The sequence below is a fragment of the Pygoscelis adeliae genome, unplaced genomic scaffold (assembly GCF_000699105.1).
Source record: "Pygoscelis adeliae isolate BGI_AS28 unplaced genomic scaffold, ASM69910v1 Scaffold706, whole genome shotgun sequence".
NCBI lineage: Eukaryota > Metazoa > Chordata > Aves > Sphenisciformes > Spheniscidae > Pygoscelis > Pygoscelis adeliae.
In genome coordinates this window covers 154,095-154,552 of record NW_008824953.1, presented here as the reverse complement: position 1 = coordinate 154,552, position 458 = coordinate 154,095, and the positions used below count along the sequence as shown (strand labels likewise).

The 458-nt window shown below is 61.1% G+C and overlaps 1 protein-coding gene across 1 annotated transcript in view; it reads right to left on the bottom strand.

Annotated features, from left to right (window-relative positions):
* Positions 1–186: 186 nt before the first annotated feature.
* PCGF2 (polycomb group ring finger 2) overlaps positions 187–458 on the bottom strand; it is a gene marked incomplete at its 3' end in the record, with an annotated part of 4,391 nt that continues 4,119 nt past the window's right edge. Inside the window, exon 6 of the mRNA XM_009325623.1 lies at positions 187–235. Within this exon, the coding sequence (XP_009323898.1) occupies positions 187–235 (49 nt within the window). The remainder of the gene's footprint in view (positions 236–458) is intronic.

Genomic DNA, 458 nt, shown 5'->3' with positions numbered 1-458 from the left:
TCTGGGGACGCAGCAGGAGGGAGCCAGGGGGAGAGGCGTTGCTGAGAGTCCGCCGTGCAATTAATGGGCAGTCCCCCACCTCCTTCAGCAGGCGGTCTGGGGTGCCCTCCTGTCCCCCCCACACCCCAAAAGCCCGGGAGGCAGCTAGACATGGAGCTCTCCGTGCCACGGTCCCACCACACTCACCTTCTCCTTCTCCAGGTCGCCGTTCTCGACGGTCCCTTTCTTCTCCTCTCTGGGGGGAGAAAAGCAAACACAGGACAAAGTTTGTGGAGGAATAAAAAGGCGGAGAGAAAAAATAACCCACCGGAAGGGCTGTCCGTGGAGGGGCTACGAGGGGAAACATCCAGCGACCTTCAGCCAAGCTCTGGCTTCACCACCCCTGACCACATACATGCCCAAGTTGCTGTGTTTCCGATCCAGCGCGCTGCAACCACTGCCCAGGCTGGCGCCTGCCC